Source organism: Tachypleus tridentatus, chromosome 9 (genome assembly GCF_004210375.1).
Source record: "Tachypleus tridentatus isolate NWPU-2018 chromosome 9, ASM421037v1, whole genome shotgun sequence".
NCBI classification, from domain to species: Eukaryota; Metazoa; Arthropoda; class Merostomata; order Xiphosura; family Limulidae; genus Tachypleus; species Tachypleus tridentatus.
In genome coordinates this window covers 74,014,410-74,033,300 of record NC_134833.1, presented here as the reverse complement: position 1 = coordinate 74,033,300, position 18,891 = coordinate 74,014,410, and the positions used below count along the sequence as shown (strand labels likewise).

General features: G+C 31.5%; 1 protein-coding gene across 10 annotated transcripts in view; it reads left to right on the top strand.

The window, feature by feature from the left end:
• LOC143225504 (tyrosine-protein phosphatase 10D-like) overlaps positions 1 to 18,891 on the top strand; it is a 165,025-nt gene that overhangs the window by 120,378 nt on the left and 25,756 nt on the right. For 7 of the 10 annotated variants that reach the window (XM_076455067.1, XM_076455071.1, XM_076455073.1 and 4 more), the window contains 5 exons: positions 4,585 to 4,837; positions 5,199 to 5,456; positions 8,153 to 8,301; positions 8,692 to 8,827; positions 10,283 to 10,391. In XM_076455067.1, the coding sequence (XP_076311182.1) occupies positions 4,585 to 4,837; positions 5,199 to 5,456; positions 8,153 to 8,301; positions 8,692 to 8,827; positions 10,283 to 10,391 (905 nt within the window). Of the gene's footprint in view, positions 1 to 4,584; positions 4,838 to 5,198; positions 5,457 to 8,152; positions 8,302 to 8,691; positions 8,828 to 10,282; positions 10,392 to 11,081; positions 11,174 to 12,603; positions 13,236 to 18,891 lie in introns of those variants that run through there. The other 3 variants (XR_013013887.1, XR_013013888.1, XM_076455074.1) reach the window with 3 other exon arrangements.

Genomic DNA, 18,891 nt, shown 5'->3' with positions numbered 1-18,891 from the left:
GAACTGGTGGGAGAAGATATGCTGGTAGTGAACTTAATCCAAGATTCCTTCTGGCTTTGACATCTTACCCACCTAGCATGTGCATGGGCTTGCTGGAAAGCTTTTGCCGGGCCTCTAGCACTTCGGCTTCTTCTTCCACCTTCTAAGCCATCAAGACTGGTGCAGAGCGATCATCCCTTTCCTTTCGAGCTGATTGTCTCTATAACTATAATCTTCCCTTTACACTGGTGGAACTAAAACTGGCCCTTCATCGGTCTGGCAGTACATCAGTTGGACCTGATGATGTATACTATAAAATGCTGCGCCATCTATCTCCTGCTACCTTAGCTATTATTCTGATTGTTTATAATCGGATGTGGTAGGAGAATGTTTTTCCTGATGCCTGGTACCAGACTATTGTCCTACCTTTCTCTAAGCCTAGGAAGGATCCCAAGATTCCTTCAAACTACTGTCCAATTGCTTTGACGAGCTATCTCTGTAAGACCTTACAGAGGATGGTAAATGCTTGTCTTGTTTGGTTCCTGGAATCAAACAACCTTCTCTCGTGTGTTCCGAAGACAGTGCTTCACCATGGACCACCTGAGTCGACTTAAAACGTCAATCAGAGAAGCCTTTCTCAAATGACATCTTGTATTAATATTCTTTGACATTGAGAAGGCTTATGATACAACATGGAGATATTGCATTTTGTGACACCTCCGTATATATAGGTTACGTGGCCATCTGCCCATTTTATTAACTTTTTTAAATGGACAGGAAATTCCAAGTTCATGGGGGTTCAACACCTTCCCATTCTTTTCTACAGGAACTTGGAGTCCCTCAGGGCTGTGTTTTGAGTGTCACACTTTCCAGTATAAAGATTAATGCCTTTGCTGAACAACTCCCTCTCACTGTTGCAAACGGGCTATATGTCGACGACTTTTACTTCTCACATCAGTTGTCGAATATGAGGTATGGTGAGCAGCAGCTACAGACTGCCCTCAATTGTTTACTGAAGTGGATCACAGCAAAAGTATTTAACTTCTCTCTCTCTAAAACTGTTTGCATACACTTTTGCTGCCAACAGGGTATTCATCCTGATCCTGAACTCCATATTGGTGAAATTGTGCTACCTGTGTTCCCTGAGAGAAAGTTCTTGGGGCTTATTTTTTACCATAAGCTGACCTTTATACCACACATCAAGCAGCTACAGGTCAAATGTACAAGAGAATTGAACATCCTCCATGTCTTCTCTTCCACCATTTGAGAGTGCATCGATGTTCTATGCTAAAGATATATTGTGCTCTTATTTGATCGAAACACGACTATGGATCACTAGACTACGACTCTGGTGGGCCCCATTCATCATCAAGGACTTTGGCTCTGCACTGGAGCTTTATGCACTTTCCCTGTTCAGAACTTATACATAGTCTCATAAACCTCCTTTGATTTTTTTGTTGTTTTTTTAATTTCGCACGAAGCTACTTGAGGGCTATCTGTGCTAGCCGTCCCTAATTTAGCAGTGTAAGACTAGAGGGAAGGCAGCTAGTCATCACCACCCACCGCCAACTCTTGGGCTACTCTTTTACAAAAATAGTGGGATTGAACATCACATTATGATGCCCTCACGGCTGAAAGGGCGAGCATGTTTGGCGCTACGGGGATTTGAACCCGCGACCCTCAGATTACGAGTCGCACGCCTTAACACGCTTGGCCATGCCAGGCCTATCTCCTTTGCACCTCTGCCATTTGCAACTGTCTTTACTATATGCTTCGATTCTTTGTTCCTTACCAAAGCATCTCACCTGGGGTTGTGCCATATGTTTTCAGAACTGATGATCTGCCATTGCTCCTTTTGGCCTTTGTATCCAGGTGCTGTTGGATAAATTGGGTCTGTCCTTGAATAACATTGCTGTATCCACTGGTCAGCTCATCCTACCATGGCTTATTATTATCTCCACATGTGACCTATCTTTAAGTCATCTGAGAATCGCAGACACTCCTGATTGGAAATACTGTCTGCTATTCACTGAACATCTTTCGAACCATCCTTCCATTCCTATTTATAAATATGGTTCGAAATCAGACGACTGTGTGGACTCTGCCATTGTTTCTTGTGATTCAGTGGTTGCGTGCAAATCCCATCTACAGGTTCTGTGTTCATTGCTGAACTGTACGCCATTTTTCTTGCCCTGGATCACATAGAAGCTAAGCAGTACTCAAACTGTACTATTTTGCTGACTTGCTCAGTTCTCTACTGGCTCTGGAATCACTTCACGCTAGTTCGCACCCTGTTCTCACCGATATTCAAAATTGACTGGCCCATTTTTCTTTAAAATCTACTTCTATCCATTTTTTCTGCATACTGGGCCACATTGAAATTCGCGGGAACGAGCTCGCCAACACCGCAGCTAAATCTATCTGCTCTGGCACTATCACTGCTGTGCCTATTCCACACATGGACTATGGTCCTCTATTCAATGCTTGGTTCCGTGCCAGCTAGCAGTGGACTTGAAGTGAGCAACGTGAAAACAAACTTTTCCAAATAAAATCCCGTATTTGACTTTGGTCGTCTTACCTCCGTAAGGATCGGAAGTAGGAAGTTGTTCTAACTGGACTACGCATTGGTTACAGTTTTTTAACTCATCGTTTTCTTTTATCTGGAACTGATGCACCAATATGTAGTCTGTGAACATTCAGGTCACAATAAGCCACATGTTACTTTCTTGCCGTCGTTATGACTCTCAACGACGGTACCATTTTAAACATGTTCTGTCCCAAGGTTTGTCCATAACATTAGACAGTGTTATTGGTGATGATGACACTGTCCACCTTGGAAATGTTTTTAGTTTTTAAAGGCCATTAATCTTTTTAATGCCATTAAAGTTTTTTTAATTTATACATTATACCTTTCTTTAATGTGATTCCCTTTCAAGAATCACAGTTCATCTAGTTCTATTTAATATTATAAAATGGCCGTAACGTTAAATAACTCGAAACCAAGACTGAAAAGGCCAACTCGAGATGAGTAACGCTGCTGTTTGAACTACCCGTTAGTTATTATTAAAATTTTACTACAAGTCTTTTAAAGCTTTTATTAATTTTTTTTTCTTGAAAATGGAGATAACGTCAAATAACTCGGAACTTGGACTGGAAAGGCCAACTACAGGTGACTGACGGTAGTTTTTGTACTTGTTACTCTTCCTGGCGAGTTATGATAATTACAATTATGCTACAGAAAGTCCTTTACCCTGTGTGTTACTTTAGTTTTTGCCTTAATGTAGACTAGATGTAAACATCGGTTTTTTGCTATTTATGTTTTTTAAACTTTGTTTTGTGTTATCTTAATTTCCTTTTTATGAATTTTACTAAATTTACTTTAATTTTAACTTTTTACCGGATGTATGGCGCAGATAGCTTAGCTGCTTTGTGCCATGAAACACCAAATCAACCAACCGACCAATCATCTGTGAAAAGTTAAGTTAGATATTGAATATACTATAAAACTTATTGTTTAAGTTTATTCTACCAACTTTCCTGATAGATCTGTTTGGTTATATATTTTTATTATGATTTTTTTAATTATTTGCATTAGAAGATCATTCAGTAATTATGTTGAAATAAAGTTTATTGTTAATATGAGATTTTTGTACAATCTTGCTTATTTAAGCTTCATGCCATAATACATCATTCTGTTGTCTCATTGTTCTTATACTGGGCATGTTCTTTCAAGTTATTATATGCAAATAAGGCCAAGTCGTCTGCTTAATGATAACAAATTATTTCAGCCTTAATGTTTTTATAATCTTGTACACAATTGTAACTTGAAGGCCAAACTTTAAAATGATGTTCAAATGGAAACATCTTAATGGTATTATTACCAACTTAAAGTAAACTTACTTGTGTAACTTCATGGCTATTCAATTAGGTAATTGAATATATGTGATAACTAACACTGATCCAAATACTCACTGCAACTAAATAATTCACTGAATAACTGGTTAACTGTTTGTTAAAAACAAAAACATTGACAAAATGTTTCAGTTATTTTTCTGCAAGATTAGCTAAATGTCTGGTTCACACACATATTTATATATGATGTATTATCTCTAAATATTCTTCAAGGTTGTCTAGGTTTTTGTAGCATCATCTAAAATATTATATGTATTCTTAAACTTACTTAATTTGAAGTGACTTCTTACTAACATTTAAATTAAACCATTAAAAACAGAACTTACATCAGCATTTAACTGAGTATTTTTTTACTGTTAGCCTTTTATCACACTGCTCAAATTTAATTGAATGACTAAGGATTTAAAGTCTCTTAAATAAATTTATAAATTTAGAACCTGTTTAAAAGCCAAGAAATTTCTCTAATTTTTATGCTTTGTTTGGCATTATATTCAAGTTGAGAAGAGTTTCCGTTTTTGTTAAATTAGAGTGTAATTCTGAAATACTGATAACATTTAGATTAATTTTGAGCATGATCAGTTCTTAACTTGTGAAATAAGATTTGTTAGTACATCTTTAGTAGAACACTTGTGAAGCAGTTGAATGTTATATTAAACCATAATGAACAGATAATATTCTTAAATACTTTTACAGTCGACCCATCAAGTTGAGGGAATTTGCAAATCATTTTAGGATCATGTCAGCAGATTCTGATTTCCAGTTTTCTGAGGAGTTTGAGCTTCTGAAGCATGTAGGACGTGAAAAACCATGTAGTACTGCGGAAGTTCCAGTTAACAGACTGAAGAATCGATTCACTAATATTCTACCTTATGATCATTCTCGCATAAAACTACTTCCAACAGATGATGAGGAAGGATCGGATTATATTAATGCTAACTATGTTTCTGTATGTTCTGGCTTGTTAGATAGATTTAATCTTTTTATATCGGATTTGAAAATAAGGGCATGTATGTATATATTTATTTATGTCTGTAACATATATTTATATGTATATATGTTCATACTACATATCTATTTATACCTTGTGGAGCTAACCAAAGAATTGTCTTTTGGTGCTGGCTGCAGTAATGTTCAGAAACATATTTGAAAATGTTTTAAAAAATGTGTGTAAAATCCTATGAGGTAATCTAGAAAATAAGTACAGTCATACAAAACAGTTTAATTATTGAAGATATATATGTATATTTTATACAAAAACAACTTTGTGAAGTATGTCATTTCTACAAAAATGTTTGTACTTTATCCAGGGGTACAATTCTCCTAGAGAGTTTATAGTGACACAAGGACCACTTCATAGTACTAGGAATGATTTCTGGAGAATGGTCTGGGAACAAAACTCCAGTAGCATTATTATGTTAACTCGTTGTATTGAGAAAGGACGTGAGAAGTGTGACCACTATTGGCCCTTTGACATGCAGCCTATATATTTTGGAGACATTCAGGTTACCATATTGAATGAATCTCAGTATTCTGATTGGACAGTATCAGAGTTTCAGGTTTCCAGGGTAAAACTTTTTATTTATTTCTTCATATTATTATAATTATAATACTTCTTGTAAATTAACCTAATATTATTCTATAGAAATTAAAGAAATTTTATCATTTTGAAAATTATAATTTTCACCATGATTATTATTTGCATACTGAAATTTTTGTTTGGGAATGTTCTATTAGAAAACAAACATAAACGTAATGAAATTATAATTAATTATTCTAATAAGTTTTTATACATCTTCTTTAATAACACTACCTAACACATTTTATTCCTAGATAGTATGTGTTATTTCTTAATTGTTTATGTTGTAAAAGTACAGAAAATGACCATTATTCCCTTCAAACTTTGCTTTTGTGACCTGGATAATGAAATTTAGAAATTAACATATTTTCTCTGTAAAAATGGGCAAATTTGCACATTTTCATTTACATAAGGTCTGAATAAAACAACATATAAATCAAGATTTACATACATTTATACTAAAGTAATACAAAAATGTTTAGAAGTGAGTAGTTTTTTGAGATTTGTGACTGCAATGTAAGTCACTTTCACATATCAGCCCCTAAATATAGTTTCCCATAATGTTTTCATTGTATGCTCCTTGGTAGCGGCATTCAAATATCTTGGTGGAAGCACTTGCCTTGCTCCTCTGAGTATGCTCCCATGCTCTCCTTGAATTTATCAAGATGAGCGTCAAAGATATGGACTTTCAGGAACATCCTGCAGCCCATTTTGCCATAATTCTACACCAGAGCCTCAACCAGTTCCATGTAATTTTTGGCCTTGTGATTGCCCAAGAAGCCCTGAGCCACTGCAACAAAGCTACCCTAAGCTTTTTTTCCCTTCCTGCTGAGCTTCTTGAGGAATTCTGTGCACTCCAGGATCTTCTTTATTTGTGGTCCAACGAAAACACCAGCTTTGACCTTTGCCTCAGACAGCTTAGGGAAGAAGTCTCGAAGGTACTTAAAGGCTGCAAACTCCTCATCAAGAGCTGTGACAAATTGTTTTATCAGACCCAATTTTATGTGCAATGGTGGGAACAACACCTTCTAGAGATCCACTGGTGGCTCACACTTGACGTTGTGCCTCCTTACAGAGAACTCGGATCGTTGTGGTTAGTGCTTCCTGTTGTAGTGTGCTGCCGTGTCCCTGCTGTCCCAAATGCAAAGATAACAGGGAAACTTGGTAAAGCCTCCTTGGAGACCCATCAGGACTGCCAACATTTTGAAGTCGCAGATAACCTCCCATCTATACTCATCATACTTCAAGGCTTCTACGAAGGTCTTTATACTGTTTTATTCCTCTTTGAGGTGCACTAAAAGATATTTAAATTTTAAAAGGTTTAAAATTTGTATAATATAAAATCGTACTATTCAAGAAAGCAAAAATTGTCCGTCTTACCTTCTATAGTTTTTTGCAGTGCTCACAGGTAAAATAAGGTGCCCAGGGTTTGTCTTGATCCCCAACAGGTGTGCCAAAATATGCCTTCTAGGCTTCACACATTTTATAAGATGCTGTCACACAGTATGTTTTCACTCTTTTCTTAATAAATTGGCCACATACAAAGCAGAATGTGTCTGGGGAATGCTTGCAGCTTCTTGATGTCATTTATGATAGAATTAGATAGGTCTATGTGTTCATTTTAGCAGCTAGAACTAAACTGAAGTGGTGAGTGGTGATCCTCTCTATATATATTACTGTTGAAAGTTTTAGAAAATTCTAAAAGGTTCTTGAAAATTCTCATAAGTTCTACAACATTCTAGAAAATTTTTGTAAGTTTAAGAAAATTCTCTATCAGCTACTCAGCACTGAATCTACCTGGAATCTTCTGGAAAATGGGTAAATTTGAAAATTTCATTACCCAGGTCACAAAAGCAAAGTTTGAAGAGAAAAATAGGTCTTTTCCATTTACTTTAGGCATAAGAAATTGGGAAATTACACTTTCTGCTCAGGAATAAGAAAAAGTAAAAAATTTATTAAATAGTGTAATTGTTAGACTTTACTAAATTATGAATTGCCATTGTAATTTTCCAATAAACATATGAATGATAGTTTTACGAGTATCCAACTATTTGTTAATTGTTTTTCAATTTGAATCTGTTACCTCTTTTCTTTTTATAATAACTGGTATAAGATGAAAAAGTATAAATATTGAATCATTTGTTTTTCACTATATCATTTATATTTGCAAACTTTAACACTTTATTTTGGTTGCTTGAATAAAGCAATTAACTGAGTGTCAGGCACATTAGTTTAATTGACTAAAATATTTAATTAAATCATTACTTCTTCAAAAATTCATACATATAGTATTTTATTGCTTTGCAAGTGTTGTCTTAGCTTTAATTTTAACTAAGCTGGGTAAGTGCTGTATGTTCAAATAAGTAATTGTTTTATCTGAAAAACACACACTTCTCCCATACATGCACATGTAATACGTTTAGTATATTAGTGCCTATCAAATGCATTCTTGTTACATTATTTATTTTTATTTGGTAAAATAAGATACAATGAAAACTCACACTTTTAGTTTAATTGATAAGTCAAGCTTTTCCACATATTATAAATGGGTATGCATTCTCAGCATAATTTCTATATGTAAAGATTCATATTGTAGACTAGCCTTCTGCATTATAGTATTAACACTAAGAAAATGCATAAATACTTCTTAGCAAAGCTAAAAGTTAACTTATCTGTTAAAACTAGAGTGGCCAGTCTCGCATAGTACGGCACTTTCATTTCACAACCTGGCCAGATTTTGGTGTTCCAGATCCTCCACAAACACTTATAAAATTTGTTCGAGCTTTCCGAGAACATCAGTTTCCAGATAACAAACCAGTGATTGTGCACTGTAGGTAAGAATTGATCCAAATGTGTTATTATTGTTTTTAGCACTTCAGAGTTATACTAATACTACAAACATCAAGTGAATCTACTTTTAAAACTTTGTTAATTTACAACATGAAAAAATATAGTCTCAAAAATGAAAGTATGTTATGCATGCACTTTTTGATTGTACAAGTTCTGTTTAAACTGATGAATTTTGTAGTTGCCTTAAAAGTGAATTTCAGTAATGACAAGATAAAAAAAATTTTTTTACTCAACTTTGTGATTTTAAGAAATTAAAATCTGTTATTTTTCTTTTGTACAGAATAGATCACATTCAATATGTTAGACTAAGAATAACTTTCTTTAGTGTTTTTTTTCGTGGAGTCCCAAAAAATCTAAAATAACATTGTTTTTAGTGCTGGTGTTGGTAGATCAGGAACTTTCATTGCTCTAGACCATATCCTGCAGTGTATTAAGAAGTGTGACTCTGTGGATATCTTTGGTCTGGTCTATGAAATGAGGAAAGAGAGAGTTTGGATGGTTCAGAATGAGGTAACAAAAATACCTATTCTTTTACTTACAGTTATATTGTTATTTGCTGCTTATCTTTTGACAGAGACTTTAATGGAAAAAGTTTGATCCATTCAAAAAATAATAGAATTTGTGATTTATACAAAATGTATTCTGCCCATTGTGAAACTTATATTATGTACTGAGATGTTTGTAATTGTAGTATACATTTTGAAGTCAGTTAACATGTATAAAGGGTGGATTACATACTGGGACTAAAATCACTATAGAATTAATTTTATATGGTTGGTAGTAAAGAAAGTATGAAGATAATTAAATTCAGTTTAATTATTGTTTGTTTCAGAGTAAGGCATTAGAAATTAAATTATGTTCTATATGAAACAATTGTAAACAATAATTATTGACAGGCTTTCAAGTGCTATGATCATTGCAACTTGACTATCATGTAAAAACTAAATTTTTACTCAAATCATTTTCAAAAAATAATTGTATTTATTCCTATACACTCTGGTGGCTAATGTTTGTAATGTATTTTATTCCAAAATATATCGGTATCTACTGTTTCTTTCCTCTACTTGTGATCATATATTCAGTTGTAGAACACTTATGTAGAAAATGTAGGATTAGTGAAAACGTTTTAAACAACAGAAGCTTTTAAAAACAATTTTAATGATATATTTCATTTAAAACATACTTACATTTTTGATGGAAATGACTGAAAATTGCAATAGCTCAATAAAAAAATACATACTAAGCACAGTTCCTTCTTAGGTCTATTTTAAATCTAAGCTAAGGTTAACATGATTTACTTTAAGATTTAAAATAATTAACTAGTATTAATTTGAATTGTATTAAATATTAATCAATTAATTTCTTTATTAGACAAGTTTTTTTTTAGAATAATTTCCCTGTGTGCTTTAAAGTGTGCTTTAGTCTTGTACTTATAATGCTGCTCTCTCTCATATTTTTTATTATATTTCAAATTTTAGGAGTTTTATTTCAAAATTATGTATTCAGTTCTCATCTCTTTTATACTTATGGGATTTACTTTAATATTTAGATAATTATTTTATGATCGGAAATGTGTTTTTGCTTAATGTCAATATGTTTATTTTATGTATATATTTAATACACTCAAAGTTTTCAAAGTTAATTCCAAAAAACTTTGACATTTTAGCTTTCTAAAAGTAAACACAAGAAAATTATTAGAAGAACCAATACACATATTGCATCAAAGGCAATGTGTATATATGTCTTTTTCTATAACTTTAATTTTTTTATGAATCTAAGCCCTGCACATGAGCAAAAAAGAGACAATACAAATATAGTGAGCTTAAGTTCATTTGCTTTAACATAAAGATTTAAATGCATCTATTTAAATGTCTCAATGTAAGTATTATTGAGGTTCAAGTTCTTATGAAACTTTTGGCTTGTGATATGTTATTCCCTTTTATAACAAGTGACCATTCTCAACAGCAACAGTACATTTGTGTCCACCAGTGTCTACTCTGTGTATTAGAAGGAAAGGAAGATATAATTGTAGCACCTAACAGACCAGAAGTTCATGATAATCATGGGTTTGAAGGTAAAAAACAATAGCTCAGTTTAATTTGTTTTCCATTTTTTGTTTTATAAATTTATGCAGCTAAACAGTTGAATAATTGGAATATTTCTTACATTTTTCTACTGTGATAAGAATATTGTATTTTTGTTTGTTACTTGTTATATTCTATTATTTTTAAATGTATTATAACATACTTTCATATTTTAAAGTATCTAATCCATTTTTATCAATAAAACATACAATTATTCAATATTCAATAAATTATATCACATATTACAAATTTTGTTAACTTTCATTGTTGTTGGCACATATATGTCTCCACATGAAGGACTATCATGGGAGTTTGGAATTTTTTACCACCATGAAGAAAGTGTATTTTCATATAAACTTTCCAGTTATCAATTTAAGTTTCAGCTAAGTAATGAAACATTAAAACAATGGTCTCTTTGATTATTTTTCTGTATCTGAAAATAAACCTCAGACTGAAAGAGTCATTTATCTATAAATGTCAGTGAAAGAGTTAATAATTGTCAGTGATCATAGTATTTGTTTACAATATACATATAGATACAGTAACAGTAATAATATGAATCAAGTTAGGCTTGTAACACATGTTAACAATATAAATATTATACAAAAATATAAGTAAAACCTAAGAATTAAACTATACAGTTGTTTTGAAAACATTAATATCAGCCTGATTCTTTCCAGCCAACAACTATTTTGTATAATATCCTGCTGTTCGTGATCCATTCATCTTTATTAATTTCTCCATTTTGTGGGTGATGTTACAGGTGTTTTTGGTAAAAGCCTTTAATCTATTTACTTATCTTGATAAATATTTTTTGGTTTTTTTTTTTCCAATAACATATTAACCTTTTATTACTTTGAGTAACTTTGTTAGCTTCAGTTTATTTTTTCTTTATCAGATAAACTGTTTTTTTTTAAATTTTATTGAGATGCAAGTAATCCATTTTCCTTGCACAAAGTATTAAAGTGTGCTTTAGTCTTATTCTTATAATGCTGCTCTATCTCATCTTTTTATATTTTAAGTTTCAGAAGTTTTATTTCAGAATTATGAATTCAGTTGTTTTTGTCTTTTGTCCTCTACACTTGAAACAACAAAAGTTGTAAATCGTATTTAAACTGTATTTTACCTTCTCTGCTTTATTGTTTACTATTGTTCTTGAAGTTATAAACTATCCATTGCTTATATTTTTCTTTTGTGTTAAAATCTTCTGTTGTAAATATATTTTGCAGTAATAACTTATATAATCTTTAAATTTTTTTCCCCTCTTTTACTTTTGTCTGTTATAACATGTTATCCTTGGGAATATATATTCATTTTATGTGAAACTTCCTTGTATATTTACTTATCAGTTACCGATATTATTATAAATACAAATTAGTTCTAAATACTACTAATGAAATAGTAACTAATTATCAGTTAGACTTAGATGATCACATAACCAAGGCAATGATTGTTATACAATCTAATCATAAATACTTGTATATCAGTATGATTACCATATATTCATATCATGCTCAATCTATGATACTATTTTTTTGTCTGTGAATACATTTGACTCATCAACAAAATAGATGCAAAATTGGGTTATTAACAAATTATGTAAGCCTAATTTTATTGCAATTTCACTTACAAGAAATTTATAGTAAACTACATTTTAAAAATAGAAACAAAATACTAAACCATCACCTAATCCTAAACATTTTTCATTGTATGTACATATTACTCGTATTCCTAAATTGAGAACTAAATGCATCTCATCAGTCTAACATATAGTCGATCATTGACAAATATTTCTTCAGTAACAATGTGATTAATTTGGTCTTCTTTTTTCTGTGGGAAGTCAAACGAGTATTGTATATTGCAGTGTAAAAAAAACATTATTTCTTTATATTAAATAAAATTAAAATGTGCAGATATAAGGATGTCAAACTTTTACTTTTTACATTCATTAAAATCCCAGAAAAAGGTCATAAGACTATTTCAGACTGCTCATATTACTGACATTAGTAGGAGCTATCAACATTTAACATTATGACAGCATTTTGTTTTTATGTTTTTGTAATTTGTATTAATCTTGAATTAAATACTACATTAGTTAACATTATTTGAACAAGAAGTTAGTCCTTTTACAACTGTTTTATGAAATAGAGCTTTTTTATTTGTTCCAATAGCAATAATTGCTGCATATATCTTTCCTTGCAGATGATGAAGGAATTGCAGAGTCTGTAATATAGTGCTTATTCTCTTCACTCAGGCAAATCACTGTACATACTTGAAGTAACATTCCATGACTGAAACTTTATAAACTGTCAAGTACTATCATGTGACTATTTAACTGTTACATAATTATTTATATAGGTATTGATTGAATGAATGGTAATTTTGCAAATAATGTTTTTAAAATTGTAACTAGCAGTAAACTGTAAATATTTAAGTCATAAAATGTTTTAAGTGGAAGTAGATTTTTGACTAACAATGTTTATCTATTTATTTAATTACTTGAAGATTAAATGAGTTAAAAATGAAGCTATTATTGTGAATGAAAATGCAAGTGATTTAGGTATTAACTTTCATATATGAGACTGGAAGACATTGCTAAGCCCAATTTTGCCAGTGTATCAATAATTAAGGTTATGAAATTTTGTGCTTGAAAGATATACTGTAATTTGTTTCTTCTTTATTTATAACTTCCAATTTAATTTTTTTAGGTGTTTCCTCATTTGAAAATATTCTATACAATATTTTTAAAACACTGAGATGAAATATATATGTAAAAATGGCTCGTTTTGGTTGAGAAAATATTTTACGTAGAGGAGCGAACAACATTTCGACGTTCTTCGGTCATCGTTAGGTTCACAAAGAAAGAAAGAGGTAACTGACCAGAAGCTGACCACATGTTTGAAAGGGGTTGTGTAACTGAGTGTCAGAATGTAGAGGGCAGTGTTAGATGTTTGAATATATAATTTCATATTATTTATTTTATTATTTTTAATATAGGTATATTATATAGGTAAAATATTTGTATTGCTCTATTTTGGGTTTAAGTTGTTGTATAAGTAAGGCTTTCTTAATTTTGAATTTGTTTATGTTTGTTTCTTTATTTAATATTTGAGTGTTTTCTATGGTTATGTTGTGTTTATTAGAATTGCAGTGTTCGAAAACGTGTGAAGGTGACTTTTTATGTTCTTTGAATCTGGTTTCCATTTTTCTACTTATTTTTCCAATATAGAAGTCGTGGTAGTTATCACATTTTATTTTATAAATAATGTTGGTGTGGTGTTTGTCAGTGTAGTTTTTACATAGTATAGACCTCAGTTTTGTGCCTGGTTTTTGAATAAATGTGGTATTAACTGGAATAGCATATTTTATTGCTAGTTTTTGCCAAATGTTGGTTATTTTTCTGCTGATGTTGGGAATATATGGTATGCAGCAGTATGTGGTTTCATCAAAGACTCTTTTAATTTCAAGTCTAATCTAAATCAACTTAATCATAAAGCTTTAATGGCCAGTTTCGATGTTATATCCCTCTTTATAGAAGTTCCAACCACTGAAGCCTGCAAGATAGCCTTAGAACTCTATATCCGAGACCCTAACCCATCTATAGACATTCCGAGCACCCAATTAGCAACCCTCATAGAATTCACCATGATGAAAACAAACTTCATGTTCAACAACCACAACTATATACAAACAAATGGCCTAAGCATGAGCAATCCAGTATCACCAGTTCCAGCCAATATTTTATGACACAAGTGTAAACACAAGCAATTAACACAGCATTACATCCATCACTATACTGATACAAATATGTAGATGACACAGTTGCAGGATTCAGATCTACAGAAGACACACTTAATTTTTTTAAATCACATTAATTCTATACATCCCAACGTTAACTTCACATGTGAACAGAAAGAAAGCAATCAAATATCATTTCTTAACCTCAAAATTACAATAACCAATACACAATTTAAAACGGAAATCCACCGAAATATCACCCGTACTGGACTATACATTCCTTGGGACTCAGCAAATGAAACAAAACAAAAACTCAACATACTAAAAAACCAAATAAACACAGCCATAACTCTATGCTCACCAGATAAAATTAACCATGAAGTAGACAAAATAAAACAATACTTCATCAACATCAATAAGTTTCCTCCACAAACTGAAGACACACACACCAAGACAGAAAGCAAAATCTACCAACAAAAGTAAATATATCTCACGAATCAAAAAATCGAAACCATATACTGCTGTCTACTATAAATTCCCAACATCAGCAGAAAAATAACCAACATCTGGCAAAAACTAGCAGCAAAATATTATATTCCAGTTAATACCAAATTTATTTAAAAACCAGGCACAAAACTGAGGTCTGTACTATGTAAAAACTACACTGACAAACACCACACCAACATTATTTATAAAATAAAATGTGTTAACTGCCACAACTCTATATTGGAGAAACAAGTAAAAAAATGGAAACCAGATTCAAAGAACATAAAGTCACCTTCACACGTTTTCGAACATTGCAAGTCTAAAAAACACAACATAACCATAGAAAATACTCAAATATTAAGTGAAGAAACAAACATAAACAAATGCAAAATTAAGGAAGCCTTACTTATACAACAACTTAAACCCAAAATAAAGCAATACAAAGGAACACTTTTCTACCTATATTAAAAATAATAAAATAAATAATATAAAATTATATATTCAAACATCTAACACTGCCCTCTACATTTCGACACTCAGTTACACAACTCCTTTCAAACATGTGGTCAGCTTCCGGTCAGTTACCTCTTTCTTTCTTTGTGAACCTGACGATGACTGTAGAATGTCGAAACATTGTTCGCTCCTCTATGTAAAATATTTTCTCAACCCAAACGAGCCATTGTTACATATATATTTCTCTACAAGTGGGTTTTCTCAACATCTCTGAGATGAAATCTTTGTTTGTTGTTAAGTACAAAGCTATACAATTGGCTAATTGTACTGAGGCCAATTTTTATAGAATTCAAAGCACTGTGAAACTTTTACATGAAATATTAATATGATTTATCTTTCTGCTGTCAACATTACTTATGCTGATTTTATAATAACTTATGAATTTAAAATTTTATTTCATTATATTAATTACACATGTCAGTATGTGAAAATTTATCAATAATTGTATAAAAATTGTTGAATAATGAATGTTTACAGAACTTTTGCATATTAAACTATTTTTCTAGCATTTAATAAATCTAAACCATCTTAATATACTTTAGTCTTTGTGATTCACATGTAGTATTAAAATAATGTTAAAAACACCTAAGACAGAAAATATATGATATGTAGCTGAATTTGACTAACAATGAATGAATTCATCATGTCCATTGTTTAACTTCCACTCTTAAATTCTTAGAAAAACTAATGTAATCTTGTGCCATGCCACTGATATTTGGTTGCTTGGCTTGCTGCCAGTAAAATAAAACTAGCTAGACGATCCACCAGTTTTCTCTTAACAAACTGTTTCACAGAATCATTATTTAAAAATTTAATTTTACTGTTTTCATTTTTATAAATTTATTGATAATGATCTTAGTATCATTAAGTTTTTTTACTTTTTTTCCCTGTAATTCAAATATTCTTAGAGTATAAACTTGGATGCTGAGATAAAAAACAACACAAGTATGACAGATTATTTCTGAGTAATTTCAAAATTGGAATAATCAGGATGTTAATACATTAACTATTTGATAACTGAAAATGCCATCAATTTAAATATTCCCAACTTTTCATGAATAAAAAAGTTTAATATTAAAACTTACATTACATTTGTAATGATATATTTATCAGTCTGTATTCAAGTTCAATATTTAATATTGTTTGTGAATAGATCAATACCCATGTCCCCCAGTAGGTCAAAGGTAAGCTTTTATAGTCTTGCAGTACAAAAATCCAGGGTTCAATTCCCTATGGTGGGCAGATTGCAGGTTGCTCATTGTGTAGTTTTGCACTATAACAAATGAAGGAAGGAAGAAAGGATAACTAAAATTTATAATGTTATTACTATATCCATAAATATAGAAAAATATATTGTCAGAAAGATCATGAAATTACGTTTTTGTACTGTAATAACTCAGAAGTAGATATTTCATTTAAATATTTTTAGTTCAGCACTCTAACTCAGAATTTATATTTAAAAAAAGACTGCTTGCACTAATTCAAATGTTCATAATATACCACAATATGACAGACTGTGAATGAGAGAGGATGCAGAATGTCACATAATAGTTGTATAGATGTGCTCATTTATTGTGGCCTTATTTGAATAATTGATCATATATGCATGAAATTTAGTGTAGAACTGTTTTTCCCAATCTCCACTGTAGTATATCACTTACTGGATGATTATGTATGTTTGGAAGAAGTCTTCATTTTTCAGTCATCTATGTTATTGTACTTTTAATGAAAAGTCTCTGATTTGGTTTAGAAAAGTCTTTCTCTACTGATAAGCAGTTTTCAATTATTCTGTTTTCTTTCTATGATGTTTTTTTTTAATTTTGTAGAAAATAATCATGCATTCATGTAAGACCTAAGTGTAGTTTGATATTGTGCCTTATTTAACTTGTAAATTTCCTGTTTCATGGTGTACATTTTGAAGTTATAAATAATGGATATACAATACTTAAAGAAATGTCTACGTGTATATACTTTAAATTTGATCCACCATTACATATTTCTAGACATTGGTCATTTGTAACAAATAAGTATGTAAAGTAAATTATTCTATGTATATTGTCTACATTAATTATTTCTTACATAGACTTAGATTTTTATTGATTTTGTCCAAATTATCTAATTTAATCTTTGAACATCCTATGTTACAAATAGTTTCTTTAAATCAGTCCAATTCCAAGTGGAAACAGAAAATAAACAGAAAGCACATTACAACAATATAGAAGTGCCTCATGTAGTAAACGGCTTTTTTCTTTAATCCATGTTAGTGTGTGGTCAAGCCTACAAAACTATTGTGGTCCATATTGAAGGGCCCGGCATGACCAGGTTGTTAAGGCACTCAACTCTTAATCCGAGTTTTTTATTTTATCTGACATTCCACAATTCTTTTATTGTCAGCTCAGGTGAACATTTTCTCTACATTACTATTTTGGCATGAAAAAAAGCATATTTTCCAAATGATTATGATTTCCCTATTCTTCAATAAATAGTCATATTTGTACACATACTTAACGAGAGTCATATATCGTATGAATACACTAGTTTCTAAATCCTGTTCAACTGAATTTTATAAAAAATTCATACCCTCTTGTACCACACATTGAAATCCATATACTGTACTGTTTTATGCTTAACATTTTAGTGAATTGGAAATTTTACTACAGAAATAAAATAACTGCGTAACAATTTTCATGTGCAAATTTTAAACTTGATTTTTAGTGGCTGAAAGAAAAACATTATCGTAAGTTTTTAGAATAATATAATATATTGTCTGGCTCATTTCAAGCTCACTTTATTTTCCTTATTTCAGAAACTAATTTATATATTTATATTAATTTTTGTCATCATTGGTAAGATTGATATTCGTATAATTTTATTGTACGAGTACAAACTTGGTCACAATGCGGCGACAGCAACTCGTAATATCGATCATGTATTTAGGAATGTAATAATGAGCGCACAGCACACCGTTCGTTTAGGAGATTTCGCTCTGGTGACACAAGCCTTGAAAATGAGCCTCGGTGCTGCCCTCAGACTGTCATTAATGAGGGAGAACTGAAGGCCTTAGTTGAATCAGATACCCGCCAAACTTGATGTTTATTATTCAACAGTTTCTCAACGTGTTGGACCAATTGGTATAGTGAAAAACTGCGATAAATGGGTACCTCACGAAAACCATCAAACAAAACATGTTGAAATTTGTTCCTCACTCCTTACTCGCAACAAAAACGACACGTTTCTCCGTAGAATTGTTACCTATGACGAAAAATGGGTTCTTTACGGCAATCAACTACGATCCAAATAGTGGCTTGACAATGATGAAGCACCAAACACATACAAAACCAGCTCTTCACCTTAAGAAGCTTATGATAATAAACGTTTGGTGGTCGTCAGCAGGTGTGATCCATTATTCTTTCTTAAACCCAGAGAAACAGTTAAAGCAGAGAAATATTGTTGTGAACTTGAAATTATGCATCAAAAGTTGTCACGAAATCATCCAGCAATAGTTAACCTCAGTGGATCCATACTGCTTCATGACAATGTTACTTGATGTCTTACGTGTTACTGTCCAAAACGAAAACTAAACTAACTTCAGTATGAAACTTTACATCATCCACCATATTCACCAGATCTTTTCCCTACAGATTATCACTTCTTTAAACATTTGGACATTTCTTAAAGGAAAAAAAAAAAGTTTGAAAATCATAAGTCAATTGAAAGTGACGTCGAATACTTTATTGCATCAAAGGATGTCTA